This window comes from Poeciliopsis prolifica, unplaced genomic scaffold (assembly GCF_027474105.1).
Source record: "Poeciliopsis prolifica strain line A6 unplaced genomic scaffold, Auburn_PproV2 SCAFFOLD116, whole genome shotgun sequence".
NCBI lineage: Eukaryota > Metazoa > Chordata > Actinopteri > Cyprinodontiformes > Poeciliidae > Poeciliopsis > Poeciliopsis prolifica.
In genome coordinates this window covers 198,706-224,025 of record NW_026562491.1, presented here as the reverse complement: position 1 = coordinate 224,025, position 25,320 = coordinate 198,706, and the positions used below count along the sequence as shown (strand labels likewise).

Here is a 25,320-nt window from a genome sequence, read left to right as displayed (position 1 = left end):
GATCATTGATTAATATCTGGATCAATACAGTGGAGATGCAGAGAAGATAATAATGTTCCTGTAAAGTTGATCACAGTCAAAAGACGTTTTTACACCAAGATTGAATCTTTGGAGGGAAAGAAAACACAAAACAAACTGACAGCTTTAAAACTTTTACACAGTAATATTTAAGTTTTAGATGTTGTTCATTATTATTTTTTACCTTTAATCTTTTTACTAATCTACAGTCATGAAAACGTTTCCTCTGTTTTCTTCTCAGGTTATAAATAAATGTTCAAACTGGTTGATGAAGAACTGGAGGCTGCAGAGCCGACAGGCTGGAAAACCATCAATCTGTCCAGATCTTCTGATCAGAACCAGAACCAGAACCAGGCACCAATAGAGAGCAAATCATTTAGTTTACAAAAAACTAAATGAGCAAACTGAGGAAGGAGGAAACATTCCTGCACAGCAGAGACAGAAACTCATAAACATCTTCCAGTGAACAGCTGCAGCAAGTTAAAACCTGTTTGTAACTCTGCAAGTTTTTAACTGTCGTTGGAAACGTTTGAGACAAACTATTTGAACATCTTAAAGCCTCCAGGCTATAAGAGACAAAGATTAAAGAAGTTTATGTTCAGCAGTGAAGGAGGATCAGGTGAGTTAGTAACACCATAAAAACACCAGGATAAAGTTGGTTCTGATCCGTTTGGATCACATTATGGCTTGTAACACCTGATCATTTTCAGCATTAAAACCTGTTTTTATAAAACCAAATGTCATTATTTCTCAGGGTTCTGGTCGGTCCTGAAACCGGTAAACGGACCTGGAGGATCACAGAGACAGAAATGAAACTCCAACAAAACTATGAGGAAACTGAAGCTCCTGACCTTTAACCTCCTCACAGCTCCATGGCTGAATGAGGAAACTGAAGGTCCCGCCTTTCCTCGGAACTGGATCAGAACCGGTTCAGCAGCGTCTGAATCAGCCAATCAGCAGTGGAGTTTCTTCCTGCGTGTCTCTGCTGGTTCCAGTAGAAACGGTGATCTGGTGTCAGAGGTGATCCGCTGCTGGGATCCGATGGACGACTCTCTGTTCTGAGAGGAAGATGATGATGATGATGATGATGATCCTCCTGCTCGGTAAGATCACCTTCCTCTCTGCTCCTCATCCTCTCCAGTCTCTGCAAGCTGCTGATCAGACTCAGAGCTTCTGGGTTCTGGTCCGTTCTTCTCTCTAACTGACCCCTGGTGACCTCAGCTGGTTGTTGGTTCTGGATCAGAACCTCAGGTTCTGGTTCCAGCGACTTGTCTCTCACCAGTCCTCCCAGTAGATCTCACTGGTTTATTGTTGCTGGTTGGATTCTGGTCTCTTCCATCCAACCAGTGGCTCCACTTTGCCGTTTCCTGTCTGAATTCAATTTCTCTGGTTTGGGTTCAGCAGCTGATCTGGTTCTGATGTTTTCTATCAGGTTGTAGTTCTGTGAGCTTCAGAACCACTGAGACCCATTCAGACCAGTAATCTGGACATTAGCTCCCAGAAACATTGACCTCAGAAACCAGTGATGAATGTTTGCAGATGTTGAAGGTTCTGCGTTTCCTTCCTGCCTTCAGTTTTTCACATTCATGTTCATTTGAATCCAAGATGGCCGCCTGCTGGTTGTAGTTTATTTCTCCTGAATTCACCTCAGTCTCAGGTTGGTGGTCATAATGTTCTGCTGCTGATGCATGATGCTGGTCTGACCATTAAAGGAGAACCAGGTTCTGGTGGGTCCGGTTCTTCTCTGGTTTACTGGTTGATCTGTGGATGATATTCAGAATGAAATTATGAGTTTTTGGATCAAACAGCGATTCTTTAGAAATGTCCAGATTGTTGTTTGATCAACTAAATGCTTCAGTTTCACAGCAGAAAGTGACTGAAAGTTACTGGAAGGTTTAAACTCTGTAACTAGAAAGAATCAGAACCAGAAACCCAGAAAAATAAAGTTAGAAGAATTTTAGTTTTTTATAAAGTCACAGAAACAAAATCTGCCCAACAATCACAAGATACTAAAACAAAAATCTTTCTCATCAAATAGATAAAACAAGCTGAAAACTGACAGCAGGATTTCTGCTAATAAACAGCAACTCTGAAAACATTCATGCTTTTTCAGTTTCATCTGTTTCCATCTTTCAGTTTTAAATGTATTTATTTTAATGCACTTTTATCAGTTTTCTGACTTTTTGCTCAATGTGAGTTAATGTTACATAACAGATCAGAGTTCAGGATCACTGAGCCGTTTAGCAGACAGACTGAAATCTTTCATCTCTAGTGAAGAACTGATCATTATTTCTACACTAAACCCTCATCTTGTGTCCTCAGTTTCCCAGCATGCACTGGGAGGAGTGGTGGAGGTCAATGAGGGGGCGGAGTCTGTCCTGCTGCCCTGCATCTACTCTGGTCAAATACCTGAAGACAATCCGTTACTCATCTGGACTCGCAGTGACCTCAGTCCGAACTCCGTCCACCTGCAGAGAGAAAACGGCGACGATCTTCAGAACCAGAACCAGCGTTTCAGGAACCGGACCTCCATGAATCCTGACGCTCTGGACACTGGAAACTTCAGCCTGACTCTGAGGAAACCTGAGCAGATTGATGGAGGAAACTACAGCTGCAGCATCTCTAATGGAAGAGAAGAACGGAACCTGAAACAGATTCACCTGAAGGTCAAAGGTCAGATAAACAAGCAGCACAACCTATGTTAAAGTTCTATGAATGAATGAATTTGTTCAAATGAGAAAATGAATGATTGATCATAGTGTCTGTAACCATGGAGACAGTGATGAGACTAAATCTGTCATGAAAGCAGAAAATGATCCAAACTGTTTCTGATCATTTTGTTCTTTATTTCCTCTCAGCTGATCAGCAGGAGGTCGAGGTCACTGAGGGGTCAGATTCTGTCGTCCTGCCCTGCACAACATCGTCCCGCCTTCCTGAGGACACAGTAGTGGAGTGGACCCGCTCAGAACCAGAATTTATGATGGTTCACTCAAGCAGCAACCAGAGAAACCAGGACGGATTTTACCGCGACCGAACAGAGATGGACCAAGATTTCCTGAGGACCGGAGACGTCGGCCTGACCCTGAGGAATCCCACACACAGAGACGCTGGACGCTACGTCTGCACCGTCTACAGAGACCAGGACGTCCTGAGACACACGCTGGTTCTGAAATATGTACAGAAAGGTCAGAGCATCAGGTCAGAGCTGCTGGTAAAGGTCAAAGGTCAGAGTGAGGTCAATCTTTCTCTGTTTTCCACAGAACCCTTTCCATCCTGGGCCACAGCTCTGCTGGTTCTGGTTCTCATCGTCTCTGCAGGATTTTTATATCATTTTAAAGGTTATTTCCTGCCAGGTGAGTCTGAATGTTTCTGACCCAGAATGTGAGAGAGATCATGTGACCTGTCCTAGGGGTCAGAGGTCAACGATTGTCATCAGTTCAGATCCTTGTGTTCATTCATGTTCAGATCAAATGCAGCATCAGAAACATGAACAGAACCAGAACCAGCAGCTGCTCAGTGTTTCAGCTATATTTCAGTTTTCTAGACCTTTGTTACAGATTTATGGTGCATAGAAGCTGTATGCTGCTTCTCCATGATTGGTTCTGGTTCTGGATGTAGAGCAGAACCAGAACCAGCAGGTTGATCCAGCAGCTGCAGATCTTTAACCTGTTCAGTGATTTATAAACTACCAGCAGGATTTAATGTCTCTTCCTGTCAGTGAAGGACTGTGGAAGTGGGCGGAGTTTGGATGTTTCATTAGTTATTGATAAAGTTAAATAAAGTAAAAGAGAGAAACTAAACACAACAGAATTCACCACTTTAAAGTAAAACTCAGCTTCTTCTGGGCAAAATGAGCAAACAGAAAATGTCTAAAGCAGTGGGGCCCAAAGTGGCCCCTGAGGGCCCAAACCTGCATGTTTCAGTCTCAGGTTTAACGCAACTGGATCCAATGAGGCTCATTAGGAGAACATTGACCTGCTGAACAGGTTGTTGGTACCAGGAGAGAATAAAACCTGCAGGATGCAACCGGCCCTCCAGGACCCACTTGGGGCCCGACTGGTCTAAAGTTATAAAATACAAACATTATTCTCTGAAACACAAATAGACTGATGGTCATAATTACACTTAAACTACCAACAAACTCAACTTCAACTGATCTGCACTGATTCCTGAACTAAACATCACTCACTAAATGGCTGCAGCCCCTAGTGGCCAAGATAGAAACTACAAGGAATGAAGGTAGGGTCTCTCTTTCACTCTCTCTCTCTCTGTCTGTCTGTCTCTCTCTCATCTTGTCCTCTGTGTCTCTCAGCTCCACAGGTGAAGGTGGATCTAGGGGTTAAATCTGTCGTGCTGCCCTGCAGAACCAACATTTACCTGCCAGGAGGCGCCAGAGTGGAGTGGAGAGACGGAGAGAACAAGACGGTCCATGTGTATCCGAGCGGTTCTGATGATCCTGAAGAACAGAACCTGACCAGCAGAACCAGGATGGGTGACGACCCACTGAAGACTAAAGACCTCAGTCTGACTCTGTACCGCCCCTCAATGGCAGACAGCGGGATCTACACCTGCAGAGTCTCCATCAGGAAACAAGTCACCCTGATGATGAAACGGGTTCATCTCCAGGTCAAAGGTCAGTGGCATAAATGTTGGATTTTTCCAATCAGATGATTGATTGGTGATGATCAATAGCAATTATTGGTTGATTGGAAGGTCAAAAGTCAATGTGATGTAATGAGTGAGGAAGAGTAGGAAAGGGATCAGGAGGTTCAGGATAATCAGGGACCAGAGTCCTGAAGAAGCAGCTGGAGACTTTGACTAGGACAATGTCTCCTGCGGGAGACAGAAGTTACTGTTCAGAACCACCAAACGGGTCAGAACCATCAGAACTGAAGTTCCTGCAGCGTGGAAGCAACAAACATGTGAATGAGGATGCAGGAAAAGTCAGACAAGGCTCAACTATACTGGCAGTAAAACATGTCAAGAGTTATTAGACTGATGACAATATTCATATGTATGATGTATTTCATTGTTATATAACTGAGATATTAATGTTGGTTTTGAAAAGCATGGAATATATTGGATGGGCTTTGATTAGGACAAGCTGTCTTTCAGTAGTAGTACTTTCTGTCATAGTTCTTCCTGTTTCTCATTTCAACTGAAGAAACTACAAAGCTGTAACGTGAGTAACGTGGAGGTGCATAATATAAATATATTTTTAAATCTTTATTGTAAATGTGTGGCAGTGAACATGTGGATGAAACTGTTTAAAGCTGGTAGGACAAAAACATCTTTGGGTGAAATGAAGCAGTTTGGCTCTAATTCTGAACCAGAAAAAGTGGATTTGGCTCCATCATGTGGCCAGATATGATCACTGCACTATGGAGGCATGGTAATTTGGTCTATGGAGTTTCATATGTGCAAAAATTAAAGTTTTATTTGGTGTTATTCAAACAAAGAAGCTCAGATTCTTAGAACACTGAAGAATTACTCAGACTGTTTTCCACTAGTGAGAGCAATTTAGATTGTCAAAGTGTTGAAAATGCAAACTTGTGAAAAAAACAGAGTGAGGAATATGAAATATGTCAATAGAGTATGGAATATTCAGAACAAGTCATAGAAAGCATCCTGGAAAATTTGATCATTTGGATGAACACATGGTATATCTATATACACTACCGTTCAAAAGTTTGGGGTCACATTGAAATGTCACTAAAAGCACCAAACTTTTCAATGAAAATAACTAAACCAGTCCTAACTTTAAAGAAATACACTCTATACATTGCTAATGTGGTAAATGACTATTCTAACTAAAAATGTCTGGTTTTTGGTGCAATATCTACATAGGTGTATAGAGGCCCATTTCCAGCAACTATCACTCCAGTGTTCTAATGGTACAATGTGATTGCTCATTGGCTCAGAAGGCTAATTGATGATTGGAAAACCCTTGTGCAACCATGTGCACACATCTGAAAACAGTTTAGCTCCTCACAAAAGCTACAGTACTGAATGGGGTGACCCCAAACTTTTGAACAGTAGTGTATATATTATAAAGTTTAGAGGTCAGATGAAGCATTTTTCACGTTTGTAAACAAGTCCCCCCACTACTTTAACCAACCAGGATCATATTAGATATGTAACATATCTGTGGTTTGGAGGTTTGTGCAAAATTTGGTGAAAATCTGATCAGCAGTTTCTGTGTAACAAATTTTGCAGCGCCATCTGGTGGTGTACTTTTTTTTTTGAAGCATTTATTTATAGATTTTAACAGAAGAACAAGAAACATACCTATGTAGACTCAAGTCACACTGAGGCAAGGAGTGCTCTATTACTTCTGGGAGAGAATTGGAGATCAGCGTCCAAACTTGCTGTTATTAGTTCCCTCGTCCATGCAGAAGGAAGTCTTGGAATCATGCCATAACCCTCCATACTCTGGCCATCTAGGAGAAGCCAAAACCCTGGAGCGTGTGCGTCAGAGCTACCATTGGTTTGGCGTGGGTGGAGATGTTCACCTGTTTGTCAAGAGATGCCCACATTGTAGTGCATGCAAGGTCACAGGTCCAGCAAAGAGAGCAAAACTGCAAAGCTACCAAGTTGGAGCACCACTGGACCGCCTACATCTTGATATCCTTGGGCCATTCCCCATGTCCAGCACTGGGAACAAATACATTCTTGTTATTATTGACCAGTTCACAAGATGGGTTGAAGCTTTTCCTGTTCCTGATCAAAGTGCTGAAACAACTGCAAGGAAGCTAGTCTACGACTTCATTGCCAGGTTTGGAGCTCCACTCGAGCTACACAGATCAAGGTCGTAATTTTGATAGCTGTCTGTTTCAGAATGTCTGCAAGCTCCTGCAAATCACTAAGACCAGAACTACCCTTACCACCCCTCCTCCAATGGACAAGTAGAACGTTTCAACATGACCTTATTACAGATGCTTCGATGTTATGTGAATCAGGACCAAAAGAACTGGGACGAACAACTGCCACTACTCACAGCAGCTTATCGCAGCTCACGACACACAGTGACAGGGTTCAAACCCAATAGGCTTATGCTTGGCAGGGAAGTCCACCAACCACAAGACATCCAGTCTGGCACTGCAAAACTCAAGGTTGATGCACTACAAGCTGGAGATTTCCTCTACAACCTGGAAGAAAGCTTAAAAGAAGCACAATACCTGGCAAGAGTCCGTCTTCGTGCTGCACAAGAGCGGCAGAAAAGGGTGCATGACCTCCGGGCCAAAGAACACTTCTACAGTGTAGGAGACCTGGTGTTTGTCAAAGATGATGCAAAGAAGAAAGGGTTAAGCCCTAAACTTCAGAAACAATGGAAAGGCCCATTAATTATTGCAGCTTGCCGTGGTCCTGTGCTGTATGAAAATACAGGGCCCCAAGCGCAGCACAGTGATGCACCATGATCGGCTCAAGCCATATGACAGTGATGTGATACCAGTCTGGGTTTTACGCCAAAGAAACAGGCTGCTGCAAAATTGCCAAGACCAAGAATTCCAACCAAAAGAAGAGGATGTCCCCCTGGTTCCTCTGCTACCGCTGTCAGATGATCAGGGTGAAGACCTCCATCCCAAGGACCCAGGATGCCATCCAGATGGACGACTGGGGATTCACACGCGTCTGAAAAGACTGTTAAAACAGCTAGTGGTCGTTTAGTCAAAAGACCACAGAGATTTAGGCACTAGTTAATTTAGAGAGTTAATTGAATGTTACAATTAGATAATTTAAATAACTTAGTTCTGTTTTCTTGCCCTTATGGCAAAGATTAAGTTCTTATAACTACTACTTTTTTCTAAATTTGGGCTGTATAAGCTGTACTGAAGGGACTCAGTATTCCTAAAGGGGGGACAGTGTAAGGAAGGTCGCATCGCGAGATTTGTTGTTTTAAGTCTGTTTATTCTGTTCTTGACAGCTGGGGTGGCCTTAGCAACCAGTTCTAACAGCTGATCCGTTATGTTTTGACTGTAGTTGGATATGGCGCTCACCGCTCGCTGCCCGGACATCGCTGAACGCTGTCCGTGCCAGAGCTAGAAGCCAGAAGCCGCACAGTTCATTGTGGCAACAGCTCAGTTTTTGTTGTAATTCCTCCGTGTGCTGAAGGATAAGTTTCTGCAAGAGACCCTTCGTTTTTTGTCGTGTATCTTCAAGTACCGACCACGCCTCCTTAACAACGGAAACCAAAAAGCACAACAATTCTAATCAATTTAATTATTTATCTATGAACGAAATCATATTTAATTATCTATTATGAGGTAATTTACATCAAAAAATCAAACATTCAGCACTTTTTCATTTTTTGTTTCTGGTTTTATTGGGCTCAGAGTTGATCCCAGAGGATGAGATTGGTTTTGGACACTGCAATGTTCATGGATCTCTGGTGAAAAAATATTAGACCAATAACTTTTGCACAGTGACTCATCTTTTGGAGAAACTTTCTGAGAAACTTTGCCCGCTTTGTTAATGTTCCAATTTTTGAGTTTTATGCTGAAACATACATTTTCTACCTCAGCGCCACCTGAAGGTGCAGGTGTCTAAATCTTTGTTTCTGAGTAGTGATGTGGGTCCTGAACCCGAATGGAAAATCAAGACATGTCTTTGACCTGTTCTTTTTTGTTTTGTGGCTATAGACAAATTTAATTTTGTTGTGGATATGGCAAACTTGACTCTAAATTGTAAAGGTTGCTGACCCCTCTCCTAGATAATCTGTCCAAATGAGAAGTTCAAGTTAATATGTTGTGCTCCCTTTTAAGGAATAGACTGTCCTTTTTTCCCCACAGACTCAGAATCTTTAGCGTTAACTAGAAGTAATGTTGTTGCAGGTTTGAAATGCCAGGATGGTCTGGTAATCTCTCTGTGAAACTAAAATCTAAACTTAGTGTAACACAGGTGTAAATTTTAACTTCCATCCCCTTCATCTCAAATCTCCGTCCAGCCATTCATCTAACATAGATAGAAAAAGCAACTAATGAGAGATTTCCATCTAAAATCCCATAAATATGTAACAGCTGGAGGATCTGCTATCTTCTTTCTGTTGTCAGCTGAAAATGTCCAAAGAAAAAGAAACTACAAATAAATATGATACAAATCTTGAAAGAAATGAAGATGTTGTGTAGGAGCCATGTTATCACCACCAGAGGGCTTATTGTGTTGTTTTTTCTGAGTGTCTGATGGGGAGGGGTTATTTAAGGTCAATCGTAATTCTGTTCAGGTGTGGCAAATGGAAGAGGCAGTGGCGGAGCTAGACTTTTTTTCAAGCGGTGGCCACAGGGTGAGCAAGGCTTTATCAGAGGGTCCATATACAAATGATGAACGAAAGGAAACAAATATTTTCTCTCACTCAAATTAAAATGGTTTATTTAACTAAGATTGCCATGACCAAACAAGACGTTAAACGGCTCTATGGACCAGTGAACATGTAAATGTAAACTCAGAGCCCAGAATATGACCAAAAACTAATTCTCAAAAATAAATAAATAAACTGGTGCTTCTGGTGTGCAATAGGTTGTGCTGGGTGGGGGCAGTTCAGTGCCATTTCCTTCTGCTTCACTGTCCTCCCCAGAGTCTGAATCTGAATCTGTATCACCCTCATCTCTCTCTGGAACTTCATTGGAAATGCATAAACAGACACAATAAAAAATGCAAAAAAGCATCATGCTAACCTTTAGAATTAGGCTTATTGGATTTTAATACTTAATAACTCTCTGTCACAGCCTCTAACCTGCTGGTGATCCACTTGGGCCTGGAGTCTCCTGCCTGGATTCTCCAGGTTGGTCACTGCTGCAGGGTTCTGTCTGGTCCTGGTCACTGCTGCAGGGTTCTGTCTGGTCCTGGTTTTTTGCCTCTTAAGAAGAACTGGGAGATCTTCCCTTTTCTCTTCATTTTGGCTCTACACAAAGTAACAGCCTGGTATTTAGACTCCATGACTGTTTGGCAGAGACACTATTTCAACTATTATTTAAACTATAGTTTTAGTTTTCTGTAGCTAGCTAAAATACTAAATTAAAAATACATTAATTAAAATTAATTAATATAACTAGTTAGGTTATAATTCAAAGCTTTCATATGACATAGCCTACTTACATTTCAGTCATTATAAAACTTAATGGTTTTTCTCATATTCTTACCACACATTTCAAGCAAGAGCTGGGAGATATAAAACATTAGAGGGCAGCATGTCACTAAAACATATGTTAAAGAATCTGTCTAAAACACGATCTATCAGCACTAGCATGGCTAATATAATAAACGAGGCACTATGCAGCGGTGCACAACCATTTTGTTTCTTTTTAGAAATGTAGGACAAGAGCCGCCTCTCATTAGGAAGGTAACAGCGGTTACTGCTGAGCGGTAAAATGTTGGAAATACCTGCAAAACTCCTGGACGGTGTAACTCTAAAGCCGTTGATGTGTTTAGGATCAAGCAGGAACTACATGTCAGTTTGACCAATGAACAGCGTCGGGCATCGGGCTGCCTTCAGGGACAGTCGGAAATTACAGTTTTCCTGGCAAATCTTTGCCGATCTCATAAGTATTTATATTTTAAAATGACCATTTCCAGTGGGGTGGCAGTAGGGGGGCCAGGGGTCTGTTGGGGTGGCAAGTACCACCCCGGCCACCCCTCTGGCTCCGCCACTGGGAAGAGGACACAGTTTTCTACTGTTTGGTTTGGGTTGGATGGCAAATTTATGTGTATTTCAATGGCAATGGTAATAAAAGACTTTGTTATAAATCCAAGAAGATCGGCATCCTGAATCTTAAACTGAACACACGTAAAATAAACTACCCCCAGAAGCAACCACCAGTAGCCTAAAATATAAGATTTTAGATGCCACACGTTGTGATGATGGTAAAGAAAGAGAAACTAGAAGAAAATATGTTGATCACTCTTTTTCATTACTTGATTTTTACTAAAATTGTTCAGCTTCAGATTCAAAATGGACTTTTTGCGGTTCTCCCAAACCATGGCGGAAAGAAACTTTAAAGTTGTCATCACTCAGACATGATGCAGGTCACAGGTTCAGACATAAGGAGCTGTGACCAACAGACTGTGCTGGGAATCTGCAACATGTCTAGTTGCTCTTGCTCACATTTTCCTCTCACATTTCATTTTGAATTAATTCCTTTTCTGTCTGCAGAGAAAACGCTGTCTGAGGTTCGCAGTGAGTTTGTGGAAAGTGTTTCTGAAGAACTTCTGATTGAGCTCCTTGATGGCCTTCAGACCGATGGTGTCTTTGGTGATTCGGAGAAACAGGCGATACTTGAAAACAACCAAACCAGAGCAGACAAGGCCCGTGACACCATAGATGCTGTTCTGAAGAAAGGGAACAGAGCCTGCAGATTGATGATTAAACATCTTCACCACATGGATCCTACCCTGTTCAATCAGCTGGGTTTGTCCTCTGATGATCAAGGTGAGGTCACACAGTTCATTAAAGCTGCTTTTACAGCCTCTACTGTCTTTGATTCAACTCTAAAAAACCAAATATTTATTTGTTTTCTGTTCTAATTTCACTCAGAGCGACCAACACCTTAAATTATGGTTTCTGGAGACTTCTTTATTTGCTGTTTCTGTTCCTCTTTGGATTTTCCCTGACAAAACAAAGAAACCATCAGGATTTCCTGTGGGGTTGTTATTGTTGCAGTTTTGCAAAGGTTAAACAATTTCACCACACAGGAACCAGGACCTACACAGGGTTACTCCTGTAAGGCACAAAGAATATATTTGCTGGAATATATTCTTCATTCCAACAAATGGAATGAAGAAAAATAAACTTTAGTACAAGTTAGCATCAGTAGATGTGTTAATACATAATGCAAAAATAGAAATCAGAAATATAACACAAAACTCAAAATTTCTGCTCTATTTATCTAACTGTTAGGAAAATTACTACTGCTGGGTTTCAGACGACGCAGCACCGATGTCACCCAAAGCAGATGGAGGGCAGGAAGTAAATGCAGCCCGATTACTTCTGCTGATCCAGCATCAAAATGCCTAAAGTCTGAGTCCTGTACTGTTGTTCCAACCGTCCTCATAGAGAGAAAGATAAACCTTATTTTTGTGTTTCAAAGGCAGTCGGTCACAGGGGAGGAAATTTGAACAAACTTACCGAAAAAAGAGGAGAAAAGTGGATCAAGAATCTACAGCTGAAAACTGGAGGTGCAGAAACTAACAATGCCAGAGTTTACAGCAAACAATCTCATCATTTAAATTATATTCTCAGATGTTTATTGGACAGTTACTTAGAAGGACATATGTAAATTATTTAAATGCTATATAAATCATGTTTTAATGGCTTTTCTGTAGATCACAGAATGGCTGAGCTACACTGGAGCTGAATCCAACAACGACTCAACATTAACTCAACTCCAGCAGCAATTTGGGTTTGCAGAAGCTAAATAAATGATTTACCAGGGGATCCAAGCACATGGGTTAGTTTGTTGTTAGCGATAGCATCGTTATCATAGACTAATTACTTAAAATGGCAGAATTCACTACTTATCCAGCAGAAACAAGTCATTTAATGATTGTTTTAACCCAAAATTTTACCCAACTTGAAACTAAATGTTGCATTCTCCAGGCTTTTGAAACGTTCTTCTGGCTCATCATGTCATAAGACAGTGTTTCTCAAACTTTTTCAGGCTGAGCACCCCTTCACAAATTTAACAAACAGTCTCAGACCATCTAACCTGAAATAACACATCTCAATATAAATGAAAATATTAATCTCTTTACTCACATATTGTTCTGGTGATGTTTGGTAAATGTGACTCGCCATGACAAAGGCATAAACTTGTCTACTTGGACATCTTGAGTTATTCAGATTCCAGTTTTTGTCTGAAAAGTTGCTCTATATATCAAGAAAGTTGCTGAATTGGCAACGATGGGGAGATTATTGTTCACTGTAAATGTGCAGACATGACCTGGTTGTCCGGTTTGTCAGTCAAACTTCTCACAGGAGAAAAGAAAAAGTTGATAATATTGGTGGCTAAGATCCAGTTCACATGTAAAAATCAGCAGATTACTGATCTCTCAAACTTAATGAAACCGGCAGCGATAAATGGGCGGCCGATAAATCGGTGCATCCCTGATAGCTACATGTGTTTGAAGCTTCTTTGGTCTTATTGGGTCTTATCACTTTATTCAGTGTTTTTCAGCTCTGGTCTCCAACCCTTGCTGCCCTGGATACTTTAGATTTGTTTTATTAAATACAACAAACATTTTCTTAATGTGATCAGCAGTAAACCAGTTTAATTTATTAGCTGGGCAAACACACATTATCTTAGATAATGTAAGATAAAAAATGAAGGTAATGAATTGATGTTATAGTTCACAATGAATCATTTTTCAGGCTTTGTGTCTCATCATTCTAATATATTTGAGAAAATGTTTTGATCAGATGCTGACAGTCAACAGCTTGAGATAGAAACTGAGGCTCTTTGAAGCATAAACTCCTTTCAGTTTGGCATTTCCAAGCTAAAGAACAAAGTTTCTCTCCTCTTCATCTCTTTGGTCCTCCTCATCTTCACTTACACTTGTCATTTCTGGATTTCATTGAAAATCCAACACTATCTGCAAAAATCACTGATGTGGCTGGAAAGAGTTTATTCCTAGCACCTAGCCTGTGTCACCTACCCAGAATGCATTGCAGCACCAACAACATGCTGACTTCCAAGTGACTAAAATAAATATTTCTGAGATAAAAGCTGTTCCAGTTGATCTTGGATCCTTCATGGTTCCATGTTTTTGGCTGGAACAAGATTTCATCTCAGCTTCTGCTGCCTTTATATCACCTCCAACCATTAACTAGTAACTGGACAGCTGTACCTAATAAAGTGGAAAGTTTCTCTCTTTGTTTCAAGATTGCAGACTCGACTAAAAAGAATGACATTTCAAATGAAACGCTCTGATTAATCTCCAAGGCTCAAAGGTCAGAGGTCACTCTTTGGGAAACATGTCTGATTAACTGAAACCTTCAATCAGAGAAAAACAATGAAAAATGAACAAAACTGATTCTGATCATTTTTATGCAGCAAGAACCTGGTTTTTGTTGCCTTACAGAGTTTAATCAGGTTTCAGCTTTTTATTTATTTATTTACTTTTCTCTGATATTTATTCATTTAAAATGTTATTTCAACTGTGAGGAGGGAGAAAATCTGACTTTCTTGTTTGGAATAGTTTCTGTGAAAATTGAATTTTGTTTCCTTCATTGAATTTCACACACAAATCCTTCTGAGAATTGCAAATAGTTTTTATTTTGTTTGTTTTTCTTTCTTTTTCCAGATATTGTTGATCAGTGCCAGAATGGCCTTAAAGAGTCTCTGAAGATGAAGATCCAAAGTCTCTCTGAAGGCGTCGCTGAACATGGAAATAAAACCGGTCTGAACCAGATCTACACTGAGCTCTACATCACAGAGGGGTCAACTAGAGAGGTCAACCAGGAACATGAGGTCAGACAGATTGAAACAGCATCCAGGAAACAAGAAACAGTCAGAAGAGAAGACATCTTTAAAGTCCCACCTGAGGAGATCAACCAATCAGGACAGTGATGACCATGGGCGTGGCTGGCATTGGGAAAAACACTGTTAACACAGAAGTTCACTCTGGACTGGGCTGAAGGCAAACCAACCAGAACATTGAGTTCATATTTCCATTCACCTTCAGAGAACTGAATTTACTGAGAGAGAAAAAAGTTCAGCTTATTAGAACTGATTCATGAACGATTCACTAAAACCAAAGGAATCAGAAACTTTGAATCGTTCCAGGTTCTGTTCATCTTGATGGTCTGGAGAAAGTCGATTTAATCTGGATTTCTACAACACTACAATGTTGACTGACCCTGAAAAGTCAACATCACTGGATGTTCTGCTGACAAACCTCATCAGGAAGGAACTGCTTCCCTCTGCTCTCCTCTGGATAACCACACGACCTGCAGCAGCCAATCAGATCCCTGCTCAGTGTGTTGACATGGTGACAGAGGTCAGAGGGTTCACTGACCCCAGAAGGAGGAATACTTCAGGAAGAGATTCAGAGATGATGAAGAGAAGGCCAGCAGGATCATCTCCCACATCCAGAAATCCAAAAGTCTCCACATCATGTGTCACATCCCCGTCTTCTGCTGGATCACTGCTAAAGTTCTGGAGGATGTGATGAAGACCAGAGAGAGAGAGAAACTACCCAACACTCTGACTGAGATGTACATAGAGTTCCTGCTGGTTCTACTCAACATCAAGGAGGAAAAATATGATGGAGGAAAAAGAGCAAATCTATCTGGAGTCCAGAACAGGAAGCTGATTGAGTCTCTAGGAAAACTGGCTTTTGATCAGCTGCTGGAGGGAAACCTGATCTTCTATGACAAAGATCTCACACAGTGCGGCATCAACATCCAAGATGCTGCGTTGTTCTCAGGAGTTTTCACTGAGATGTTTAAAAGAGAGAGAGGGACACGCGACGTCTCCGTCTACTCCTTTGTTCATCTGAGCATCCAGGAGTTTCTGGCTGCAGTCTACATGCTCCACTGCTTCACCAGCAGAAAGTCAGAGGAGATCAAGACGTTCCTGGGACGAATACAGAGAAACATCTCTAGATGAGTTCATGAAGGAAGTCATGGAGAAATCCCTCAGCAGTGAAAATGGCCACCTGGACCTGTTTGTCCGCTTCCTTCATGGTCTCACTGTGGAGTCCAACCAGAGACTTAGAAGATCTGCTGGGTCAGACAGAGACCAGTCCAGAACCATCCAGAGAATCATCACCAACCTGAAGGAGATGAACACTGATAGAATCTCTCCTGACAGAAGCATCAACATCTTCTACTGTCTGGTGGAGATGAACGACGTCTCATTTTATCAGGAGATCCAACGGCTGCTGGATTCAGGGAAGAAGCTCTCAGTGACTGACTGTTCAGCTCTGGCCTTCATGCTGCAGATGTCAGAGATTCTGGATGAGTTGGACCTGGAAGTACAACACATCATCAGATGGACGACGGAGACTGGTTCCAGCTGTGAGGAACTGCAGAAAGGCTCGGTGAGTCCAGATGTTTTCATTGTGATGCTGATTCAGCTCTATTGTCCTCCTGTTTCTTCTTCTGTCTTCAAGTTGATTCTGGATGTTTTTGCTCTTTATCTACTTCCTTCATCCTCTGGATTATTTTTCATAAACTTTATATTTTGTTATTTTTACAGTTTCAGAAATATAAATACTTTGAACATTCAAACCTCCACTAACAAAAGCTGCAAAGTATCTTGTTGAACAAAGACAATTAAATAATAAAACAATAAAACCCAAAGTGAGAACTTTCACAATAAAACTAGATGATTACATTGATCCTCCAGTTGGTTCCAGGTTCAGGTTTCTTCTCTTCCAATATTTTTATTGATCAGCAGAAAGTCTTCATGACAGTCAGTCTCTCCACTGGATGAATTTCCTGAATTATTTCCTTCCAGTCTAATGTGAATGTTCTGATGATCATCATCATCATCATCATCATCAGTGTTGCATGTTATTCGCCCAGGAAAACATTAAAACATTCTGGGAGGAAATTTCACATGTTCTCTGATGAGATTAAAATAAGTTTGTGTCAAACTGACTGTCTGTTCGTGTCTGCTGCTCCTTTGTGGTGTTAATTTAAAAACTCAGCATGCAGAAGCTGCTGGTTGCTTATCTTGACTCTGAGAGCATTCTGCTAAAGAAACCAGGTTCTGCAGAGCAAGAGAGACGTTTTGTAACAAGCAGAAATATTAAGTAGGGAACTGGTTACAGGTCTGAGAACAAACACAAAGCGTTCGGTTCCCCATGTACACTCAATCAATCAATCAATCAGTCAATCTGATTGATTGATGTACACTCACTGCTAAGTTAATGAGGAATATTCATAAATATTTATCTTATGCCAGTCGACACATACAGTTACATTTAGCTATCAAGCTGCAGCATTTATGATGCTGCACTATGCTGCAGTATCATAAATGCTGCAGCATAGTGCAGCATCATAAATGCTGCACTATGCTGCAGCATTTATGATGCTGCAGCTCGTGGTAAAAATGAGTCAATTTTTTAAAATAAAGTGTTTATCAGAAAACCTAAAGATCAAATCAGGATTGATTTAACACCAGAGACAGAAAAATAGAGCAAAAGGTGATTTGAACTGCAGTTGGAACAATTATTGACAATATATACAGGGGTTAAAGTTCATCAATAACTGGTTCAATCCTCCATTAATCACAAACACTGAAAAATAAGTTGATTAAATTCATTAAAAATGTCCAAATGCTGATAAAGATCCAGTTCAGTTTCACCAAACCAAGAACCAAAGTACTGAAGAGGGAGTTGGGAAAGCATTTATTGATTTAATATAGATCAGATATTGACTCGATCAATATCTGCCGATAACAGATATTGATCAGTTATCGGCGTTTGATTCATCAATTTCAACCTCAAATGATTCGTTGACACATTTTCAACTTTGGTTCTGACTAGAATTGGATGATTGTTTGCTGATTGATCATTGATTATGGACCAGAAATCAACCATTCTGACTATAATCCATCGTTGACGTAGCATCCTGTGCTATCAGGTCGGCTAACTCTGGGTCAGTTAGCGTTAGCAGTTAGCGTTAGCAGCTCATCGTCTGGTCTTGTTCCTTAATAGTTCCTCCCATAATGTTGTTGTTCTCTGATGGATCAATAAAAGCAGCAACGTGGCGATGAGGGTTCAGCCTCGGCCACAGACCCTTTCCTGAATCTGATAATCCACATTAATCTAATCCTGGCAGAATGTGATTCATACAGACTGAAACAACCTATAATCTGATTATTAAAGCCAAATCTGTCCAGAGCTCAATAAAGATATTTCCAACACATTGAATCAAAGCCTTTTCAGCATCTAAATGACTTTATTGATTCTGTTTAACCTTTGACCTGTGAGGTCAGGAGCCCACGTTGTCATGGGTTTGAATGTTGATGATAAAACCAGATTAAATCTGATCTGTGTCTGTAATTCCTGGGATTATAATATTTATCCAGTGTTGCTGCAGTGATCCTGTAATCAATGTTTCAAACTGATGTTGGTTTATGAACCACATCCAGTTTCATCTTTACCAGGTTTAGGAATCACTGACATCTCTGCTCTGATCCAAGATGGCGGCGTTTCCCCTCCACAAAGTTCTGATCTAATCAATCCTTCAGCAGCCGCTCTGCCGGGTCGCCTCCTCACCTGCCGTCTGATTCCCTTTCAGTCTTTAATGACTTTATTGATCAGTGATTAGTTGTTAGTGGATGATTTTGATCTGTTCCTATCGATGGTGAATCCAGAGCAGCAGCAAAAACTGCATGAGGCTGAGAGCAGAACTGAGTGGAGGATCATTCAACAGATTCTCATGTGTTTTAGAGATCGGTGTCTTTATCTGTTGGATTTTAATTTATTGATAAATCTATTAGTTTGCTATCAGTTTCTTTGCTTTGATCTATTTCCATAATAGTTGAGTTGAATAAATTTATCCTTTTCCTCCATCTGGTTTCATAGAAACAGTTTCTCTCCTTGTTTCTCTGATTTGTTTATTAATATTTTCCATACGTTGTATTTGTAGAGATTTTAGTTTTCTAATCTTTTAAACATTTCTCTCTTTCTCGTTAGAGAACCAGATAATTAAAGTTTTTGCTTCGTCCCATAAAATCCAGGGAGAAAAATCCTCTGTGTTGTTCTGGTTCAAATCATCTTTGAGTCGTTTTTCCTGAAATCTGTTAAATTTATTGTCATTAATAAACTATAATTATTGTTGATTCTCCACAGGGTTTCTTGGTTCATGACCCAAATGGAGTCAGAAACACTCTGCTTGATCAGACGTCTCTCATCTGTCACATTTTATGATTCATCCACCAAACATGATTCATAAACAGGATTTTAATATAAACTGTTTCTGTCTGCAGTGGCGGAGCTCGACTTTTTTTCAAGGGGTGGCCAAAGGGTGAGCAAGGCTTTATCACAGGGGTCCATATACAAATGATGGTCTTGCGCTGGTCCGGCCCGGGTCCGGACCTGGTCTGGTCCTCGTCTGGCCCGGGTCCGGTCCTGGTCTGGCCCGGGTCCGGCCCTTTCCTGGCCTGGGTCTGTCCCTGGTCTTGCGCTGGTCCGGCCCGGATCCGGCCCTGGGCTGGCCCTGGACCGGCCCTGGTCCGGCCCGGGTCCGGTCCTGGTCCGGCGCTGGTCCGGCCCGGATCCGGCCCTTTCCTGGCCCGGTTCTGTCCCTGGTCTTGCGCTGGTCTGACTCGGGTCCGGCCCGGATCCGGCCCTTTCCTGGCCCTGGTTTTGCCGTGGCCCGGCCATGGTCCGGCCCTGATCCGGCCCAGGTTCGGCCCGAGTCCGGCCCTTTCCTGGCCCGGGTCTATCCCTGGTCTTGCACTGGTCCGGCCCGGATCTGGCCCTGGTCTGGCCCGTGTCCGGTCCTGGTCTGGCCCGGGTCCGGTTCTGGTCTGGCGCTGGTCCGGCCCGGATCCGGCCCTTTCCAGGCCCTGGTCTGGCCCGGATCCGGCCCTTTCCTGGCCCGGTTCTGTCCCTGGTCTTGCGCTGGTCTGGCCCGGGTCCGGCCCTTTCCTGGCCCGGGTCCGTCCCTGGTTTTGCCGTGGCCTGGCCCTGGTCCGGCCCGGATCCAGCCCTTTCCTGGCCCGGGTCTGTCCCTGGTCTTGCGCTGGTCTGGCTCGGGTCTGGCCCGGGTCCGGTCCTGGTCTGGCGCTGGTCCGGCGCTGGTCCGGCCCTGGTCCGGCCCGGATCCGGCCCGGGTCTTTGCCGATCTCATAAGTATATTTTAAAATGACCATTTCCAGTGTGGGTGGCAGTAGGGTGGCAAGGCCTCTGTTGGGGGTGGCAAATGCAATCCCTGCCACCCCTCTGTCTCCGCCTCTGCTGTCTGAGACGTTTTAATTTTGCTGGAGACCAGAAAATGATTTTAGTGAAAGTTCCAGTTTCATATCAATATCTGATACTTTGAGTCCAAAATGTTCCTAATAATCATTACTTACTGTCAACACATTGAATCAGGAGATTCTCTATGAACCATGCAGCAGAAAATGGATCCCAACATCTTCTAGTTACTGGAGAAATTTCACTGCTTCATCATGAAAAATGGACCCAAACACTCTGGTTCTGGTTCTGTCCACCATGATCCATATCATCACTATAGTAGATCAGACTGATGGACTGAGAGTTTATCAGTCTGTCTCATCTCAATGTGTGCAGACATATTAATGAGGATCATCTGCAGATCCTGGGTCACCTGGACCCGGTTTCTGACCCAGTCCAGACGGTTCAGACCGGAAGGAGCAGCAGGACCGGTTCTGCTGCTGCTCTGCAGGACGACCAGAACAACGTGAAGCTTTTAGCTGCAGCAGGTTGACGACTATCCACTTTCTACTTTGTTAAAGCATCAAATCCAGCAGATGGACGGAGACAGAACTGGAGCATCATGTGTTGTTCTGCTCCCAGTTTCCTCTGTGGCAGCATTTAATAACCTGCTGGGAAACATGTTTCTACAATATATTACTATTATTCATGATGATGCAGCAGATAGTGGCTCAACAAACCCAGAGATGCCAGAGGTCCACAGCAGCTGGACTTCCTGTTCTGCTCACTTCATTTATAACTCACTTCCTGCTTGGTCTAAACGGTCTAGTCCAAGTCAGAGCTGTGAGCAGTTCCTCCTCCTCTCCATCATCTCCAGTCGTTTCCTTCATTCAGCTCAGTCAGCCTCTCATCAGCTGCTGCAGAGAAACTGAACTTTCCTTCACTGATGATAGAAGATCTTCAACATCTGACTGCAGCTGAAGGTCTGAGGACATGAAGCCTGGACCAGAACCAGAACCTGGACCAGAACCTGGACCAGAACCAGAACCAGAACCAGAACCTGGACTTTAACCAGAACCAGAACCTGGACCTGGACCAGAACCAGAACCAGAACCAGAACCTGGACCAGAACCAGAACCTGGACCAGAACCAGAACCAGAACCTGGACTTTAACCAGGAACTGCACAGATTCTCTGTGGGGTCAAACTCAGTAGATATTGATCAGATATTGATCAGATGATGATCAGATGATGACATCACTGTTATCATATTTTAGTCTGTTTATGATCCAGATTGATTTCATCAGCACTGAATTTATTTCTTCTCTAATCACAGACTTGGTGACTGTTGGATCCAAAAGGCTGAATGTGAAGTTTTGGCCTCGACTCTGAAGTCCAACCCAGATCTGACTGAACTGGAGATAATCTGATCTACATAGATGAAGGTGGAGAATCTGATATGAATCATCTGGTTGAGATCCTGGAGAATTCAGTCAGTAAAGTGAAGAATCTGAGGTTTGTTTTCTCTATTATTCAATAAAATCATTTATTGATTCTTTAATCAATAGTTAATCAATTTAATGTTAAATATATTATTTTAAAACAACCTGTTTAATTATCAGAATAAAATCTCTAAAACTTTTGACCTTATTAATTATTTTCTTATTTCAGACTTTGAGATTATTGAACTTTGTTTTCAGTTTTTCTCTTTAAAATGTTTTTGATGAACAAAATGAGTAAAATAATTGAAATGCTGTGAATGAATGATGGAGATGTTTCAGTTTGGTAAAGATTCAGATGCTTTTATTTCTGATTCTTTACATCAGAATGAAATGTTGATCCTCCAGAGCCACAAACACTGACGAGTTCAAATCCTCATTAATGAACGTCTAAGAAACCACTGATTGTAGAAAAGCAAATCTAGATGCAATGAATGAAAGTGAGGTTTGCAGCAGCAGCAGGTTCCTCAGCTTTGTCCTGAGGCTGTGGTTCTGTTGGGCCGGGTCAGAGAGGAACCGTCTCCTGAGGAAATAATGGCCTCCATTGGCTTTCAGCAGCTTTAATAGGAACCCAAAGGCCATTAATGAAGAACCTGACTGGTTCTGATCCAGTTACCAAGTCGGGTCTGATGATCAGGAACCAGCAGAAATAGCTCAACTCATCCAGGCTGATAGAAAACTTTGAGTTTCTTTGTTGATCAAATGTTCTGGTTCTGCTGGATTGGACTCTTTAAACCAGTTTGATTGGATCAGATGTTAGAATCAGTTCATCATGTTTCTTTTACATTCAGGGAAATTAATTTATACATTTTATTATTTATTTGTTCATATTTCAGTTTTAACTGCATCCTGTTGGTTCACATCTTTTATTCTCTATTCAGATTGTATCACTGCAGTTCATCAGAGACCAGCTGGACGTCTCTGTTCTCAGCTCTGAAGTCCAACCCGACCCATCTGACAGAACTGGACCTGAGCAGAACCAACCTGGAAGGTTCTGGACTGAAGGATCTCTGTGGTTTTCTACAGACTGAAGGCTGCAGACTGGAGACATTGAGGTATGTAATGATATAATTATTGATATTTCTGTGAATAATTCTATATAATTGATCATCAATCAAAGTTCATTTCTTCTGATCTAATCAATATTTTCTGAGTTTGTTCCTGGATCCAGAGTTTAATTTAGTTTCTCTGTGTAACTGAGTTGGACCTGCTGATCTGAGGTCAGAACAGGACAGCATTCGGACCCCAGTGTGTAGAAATCCCCCTCAGGTCAAGCAGGTCAAAGGTCAACATGAAATGTCCCTTTATTGAAGATCCATAAATCCCACATTAGCTTTAAATCTTCTGCTATTAGTTGATGATGATCCAGTCCAGGTTTACAGAGTCCAGGTGTTGCAGTGCTTTAACTAGACCAGATTAAAGATGCTGATATCCTGATCAATATTCCCATTTCTGCAGCGTCTCTGATGAACGATTCAGAACCAGAACCAAATGACCCACAATGACCTCACAGAGAAAAGATCAATATTTTCTAGTTGATGGTTCAGAAACTGAATCAGCACAAAATGATCAACTTTCAGAATGTGATGATATGATAAAAGGATTGAAATCAACCCGTTTCCATCTGTCATATTGAGCAATGAGCTGCAGTTCAAATACAAGCAGCAAGAAAAACATCATTAATAGATTAATGAAGAAAACTGGAGCCATAAAATATCAGCAGATCAATGATGGACAGAGCAGTCGGAGAATCCAGAGCCTGGAAGGAAACATGGAGAGAAAAACATCCACTGAGTTTAAGATCCTCAGAAACTTTGAGACAAACTTTGACTTTCTTTGTTGATCAAATGTTCTGGTTCTGCTGGTTTGGACTCTTTAAACCAGTTTGACTGGATCAGATGTTAGAATCACTTCATCATGTTTCTTTACATTCAGGGAAATTAATTTATACATTTATTATTGATTTGTTCATATTTCAGTTTTAACTGCATCCTGTTGGTTCACATCTTTTATTCTTTATTCAGATTGATTTGCTGCAGTTTATCAGAGACCAGCTGGACGTCTCTGTTCTCAGCTCTGAAGTCCAACCCGACCCATCTGACAGAACTGGGCCTGATCGGAACCAACCTGGAAGATTCTGGACTGAAGGATCTCTGTGGTTTTCTACAGACTGAAGGCTGCAGACTGGAGATATTGGTGTATGTAATGATATAATTATTGATATTTCTGTGAATAATTCTATATAATTGATCATCAATCAAAGTTCATTTCTTCTGATCTAATCAATTTTCTGAGTTTGTTCCTGGATCCAGAGTTTAATTTAGTTTCTCTGTGTAACTGAGTTGGACCTGCTGATCTGAGGTCAGAACAGGACAGCATTCGGACCCCAGTGTGTAGAAATCCCCCTCAGGTCAAGCAGGTCAAAGGTCATCCAGTCTAGAAAAGTGAATTCCTGGAATCTGACAGGAACAAATCAATAATCAATGATTGATGCTTCAAGACTTTGATCAGAACCTGGAATGATTTTACTGACTAAAATCCTCCAACACATCATGACCCAGTACCAGGTTCTGGTTCTGGTTCTGGTTCTGAAGTCAGCAGGTCTTTATTGGAGCAGCAGCTTGTTGGCATTAATATTCATGAGAATCTTTAACTGGTTCTATTGGACTGGTTAACCTGCATCCTGTTGGTTCACATCTTTTATTCTTCATTCAGGTTGCAGTTCTGCAGTTTGTCAAAGATCAGCTGTGATGATTTGGCCTCAGCTCTGAAGTCCAACCCGACCCGTCTGACAGAACTGGACCTGTATGGAAACAACCTGAAGGAATCAGATGTTCAGCAGCTAAAGGATCTTGTAGAGACTTTAGAGTAAGTAAATGTTTGCAGTGAGTCCAGCTGCTGTCAGCATATTGAACTAAACCCAGTCAGCATCAAAGCAAAGATCCAGTGTTCCCAGTAAAGCTGCAGCTTCTCAGTGGGAGGAGAATGGTTCAGGCTTCCTGATTGGACACAGCAATCAGCCAATCAGAGGAGCAGCAGCTTGCTGTGTTGTTGCTGTGTCCATGTCTCCAGGACGTCCAGCTGGACTCCAGCGTCCAACATGTCTAGAGACAGTGGTCCTCATTCATCAAACAGCAGCAGATCTGATCTCAGACCTGCTTGTTCTCTCAGTTCAACAGGAAACAACTGATCAGGTTCATCTTGGTCACAGCTCTGAGATCAGTCTGACTGGAAACCATCTACTGGATGTGCTGCGTCACTGACTGCTACTGGAAACACTCACTGATCTGCTCTCCTTCCTTCTTCTCTCTGCAGGTTCTGATCTCTGTAAAGTAGAGAACGTCTCTGTGTCCTGCTGATCCTCACAGGTTGAAGCTGCAGCAGTTTGAGTCTAAAGAGACTCTGGATCAAGACGATGACCTTTGACCTCAGAACATTTTCTATTTCTATTTCAAATATTTTCTAGACGTCGATTGTTGAAGATTTTCAGTTTTATTTTTCATCTGATCTGTTTGATGATCTGCAGGAACAAAAGAGAGAAAAATACTCTGAGTTTGTTAGAAAAGTTGAATTGAGCAAAAACATGAAGCATAAATTTCATTAAAAAGCTTTAAAGAGTTTGTTAATGGGACAAAATGTCATTTTATTCTGTTGAGGTGAAAAAAGTTGATCTAAAATCAGACATGATAGCAGCTCTATAGATTCAGAGCCAAACAGTAAAACTTCCTCTGGATCTGTGGCATTAAATCCACTTGAGATCCAGACGTCCTGACCAGATCCTGCAGAGAAAAGAAACAATATTTGAACGTGGATCATTTGGACTCGGCTGCTTGGATGTGTGTTTGGATTTGAAAGGTTTTGTTGTGAAGCAGAAAGTTGATTAAGTTCACAGTGAAGACGACTTCAGTCCACCTGAAACCTGGTTTCACTCAAACGTCTTTATTCACTTTAAGTTTCTGATG

General features: G+C 41.7%; 3 protein-coding genes across 3 annotated transcripts; all 3 read left to right on the top strand.

Annotated features, from left to right (window-relative positions):
- The first annotated feature begins 860 nt into the window (after positions 1-860).
- LOC129354691 (uncharacterized) lies at positions 861-8,061 on the top strand. Its single transcript, XM_055024177.1, has 10 exons — positions 861-1,121; positions 2,341-2,691; positions 2,877-3,203; positions 3,279-3,371; positions 4,331-4,651; positions 6,463-6,611; positions 6,856-6,923; positions 7,082-7,277; positions 7,472-7,648; positions 7,999-8,061. Exons 1-10 carry the CDS (start codon positions 1,088-1,090, stop codon positions 8,059-8,061), a joined length of 1,779 nt encoding a protein of 592 aa, XP_054880152.1. The 5' UTR covers positions 861-1,087.
- Positions 8,062-11,028: 2,967 nt separating this feature from the next.
- LOC129354690 (caspase-1-like) lies at positions 11,029-14,582 on the top strand. Its single transcript, XM_055024176.1, has 3 exons — positions 11,029-11,044; positions 11,165-11,440; positions 14,311-14,582. The coding sequence occupies exons 1-3, from the start codon at positions 11,029-11,031 to the stop codon at positions 14,574-14,576; spliced, it is 558 nt and encodes a 185-aa protein (XP_054880151.1). The 3' UTR covers positions 14,577-14,582.
- A 1,186-nt stretch (positions 14,583-15,768) lies between these two features.
- Positions 15,769-24,984, top strand: LOC129354680 (NACHT, LRR and PYD domains-containing protein 12-like). Its single transcript, XM_055024167.1, has 6 exons — positions 15,769-16,050; positions 21,196-21,374; positions 22,240-22,413; positions 23,383-23,556; positions 24,074-24,226; positions 24,674-24,984. The coding sequence occupies exons 2-6, from the start codon at positions 21,319-21,321 to the stop codon at positions 24,678-24,680; spliced, it is 564 nt and encodes a 187-aa protein (XP_054880142.1). The 5' UTR covers positions 15,769-16,050; positions 21,196-21,318; the 3' UTR covers positions 24,681-24,984.
- Positions 24,985-25,320: the final 336 nt, after the last annotated feature.